Source organism: Seriola lalandi, unplaced genomic scaffold (assembly GCF_002814215.2).
Source record: "Seriola lalandi dorsalis isolate HSWRI2012SDOR001 ecotype SW California unplaced genomic scaffold, Sedor1 jcf7180002054969, whole genome shotgun sequence".
Taxonomy (NCBI): Eukaryota; Metazoa; Chordata; class Actinopteri; order Carangiformes; family Carangidae; genus Seriola; species Seriola lalandi.
Genome location: NW_019525520.1, coordinates 771,767 through 773,263, shown reverse-complemented (window position 1 = coordinate 773,263; position 1,497 = coordinate 771,767). Strand labels below are relative to the sequence as shown.

The window sequence follows — 1,497 nt, the reverse complement described above, 5'->3', positions numbered from 1 at the left end:
ACACACACACACACACACACACACACACAATGGGCCCTCCATGGTAAACATGCTGTCTGTTGCTTCAGTGATTATCTTTACATCCACAGTACAAATGTCGTGTAGTGACTGAGAATCTTTCTACATCAATCCGTGCATCAGCAGCGGTGAGGCTTCGCTTAGCAAACATGCTGCACTTGCTCTGTTTGTGCAGGTCCATTGTGCCTTAATGGCAGGATTACACACACACACACACACACACACACACACACACACACACACACACACACACTGCAGCTGTTAATGTGCACGTGAATGAGATGAGAACATGGCCGTTCATGCTTCCTCTCCTCTCACCTTGTTCTTGCTCTGGATGAACAGATCCAGGACTTCCTGTCGGACCTGGTCGTAATTCTTATCGAGGAACTTGTAAACCTGCAGATTGTTGGAAGATCCGTCAGAGTTCAGTTTGTTTCCATGTTTCCATTTCTCTGTGGACGTCAGCTGATGTCAACTGGTCCGTGGCTTTTTCTCTAGTGCCACCGTGAGTTTGACATAAACCTCCCTCAGTTTTTATTTCTTTTATTTTCATTTTATTTTCTGTTACACGCAGGTGAGAATGTTTGTTTTGGGGCGTGAGCGTCTTTACCAGATTTCATATCAACACAATCAATAGCTGTTGAGATATTTCAGTAAAAACAGGAGCGTCCAGATCAAATGTTATCAGTGACACAACAGATGCCAGCCAATCAAATCCATCGATGGCCAACTGGCCGGCTCACAGCAGAGTTCGTCCCGTGGCTCGAACCGCTGAGCAGCTGTTTACCTGGTAGGTGACCCGGCCGGCAAAGTGCTTGATGGTGAACTCCGGGAGCGGCATCTTTGGCTTCAGATACAGAGGATTGTTGCCGTGGTGATAGTGACACTTTTGGAGGAACGTGTGGTCCGTCGCCTGGCAACAGATCACCAGAATCCGAGTGTCATGTACAATAATTTACTGCAAGTCTGTAACGGACGTGTAAAGTTTCCCCGTCGCTCACCTGCGGGAAACAACTCTGGTCGTCCAGAATCCTCAGTATCCCATGAGGCTTAGCGGCGATGAGGTCGATGCAGGGCTGGTTGTCACTGAAGGGGATGTCCTGCCAGGGGATCTGTTCCCTGCTGTACTCCTCCTGCACGGGGATCACACACAACACGATGAGCCACGCCATCGTCTAAATAAACACTCTGTGTGTCTGATCGTTATTCCTGTCAATCAATAAATCAATGCTTTCAGCACTAAGTGAATCTACATGTGTGTGTGTGTGAGCGAATGTCCCCGCAGGTGTGACGTGGACTCACCTGTTCTTCCCTGAATACAATCCTGTTGAAGAAGAACTGCAGGTACTCGTTTGCATAATTAATGCAAAGCTGCTCAAAGCTGTTGAAGGCCAGATCCTGTTATACCCCACACACACACAAACACACACACACACACACACACACACACACACACACACACACACACACACACACACA

The 1,497-nt window shown here is 47.9% G+C and overlaps 2 protein-coding genes across 2 annotated transcripts in view; both read right to left on the bottom strand.

Moving 5' to 3' along the window:
- Window positions 1-1,497, bottom strand: part of myo15aa (myosin XVAa) — a 43,212-nt gene that overhangs the window by 36,660 nt on the left and 5,055 nt on the right. The gene's annotated exons all lie outside the window — the stretch shown is intronic.
- LOC147817382 (unconventional myosin-XV-like) lies at window positions 719-1,361 on the bottom strand. The gene is made up of 2 exons (XM_087170947.1): window positions 1,020-1,361; window positions 719-931 (listed from the first exon to the last, which is right to left on the bottom strand). The coding sequence occupies exons 1-2, from the start codon at window positions 1,188-1,190 to the stop codon at window positions 758-760; spliced, it is 345 nt and encodes a 114-aa protein (XP_087027073.1). The 5' UTR covers window positions 1,191-1,361; the 3' UTR covers window positions 719-757.

Bases quoted from the DNA above. Each gene is read 5' to 3' on its own strand.
- LOC147817382 (XM_087170947.1), bottom strand. From the start codon at position 1,190: ATGGCGTGGCTCATCGTGTTGTGTGTGATCCCCGTGCAGGAGGAGTAC. The intron at 932-1,019 runs GTGAGCGACGGG...ATCTGTTGCCAG, and splicing joins ACCAGAGTTGTTTCCCGCAG to GCGACGGACCACACGTTCCT.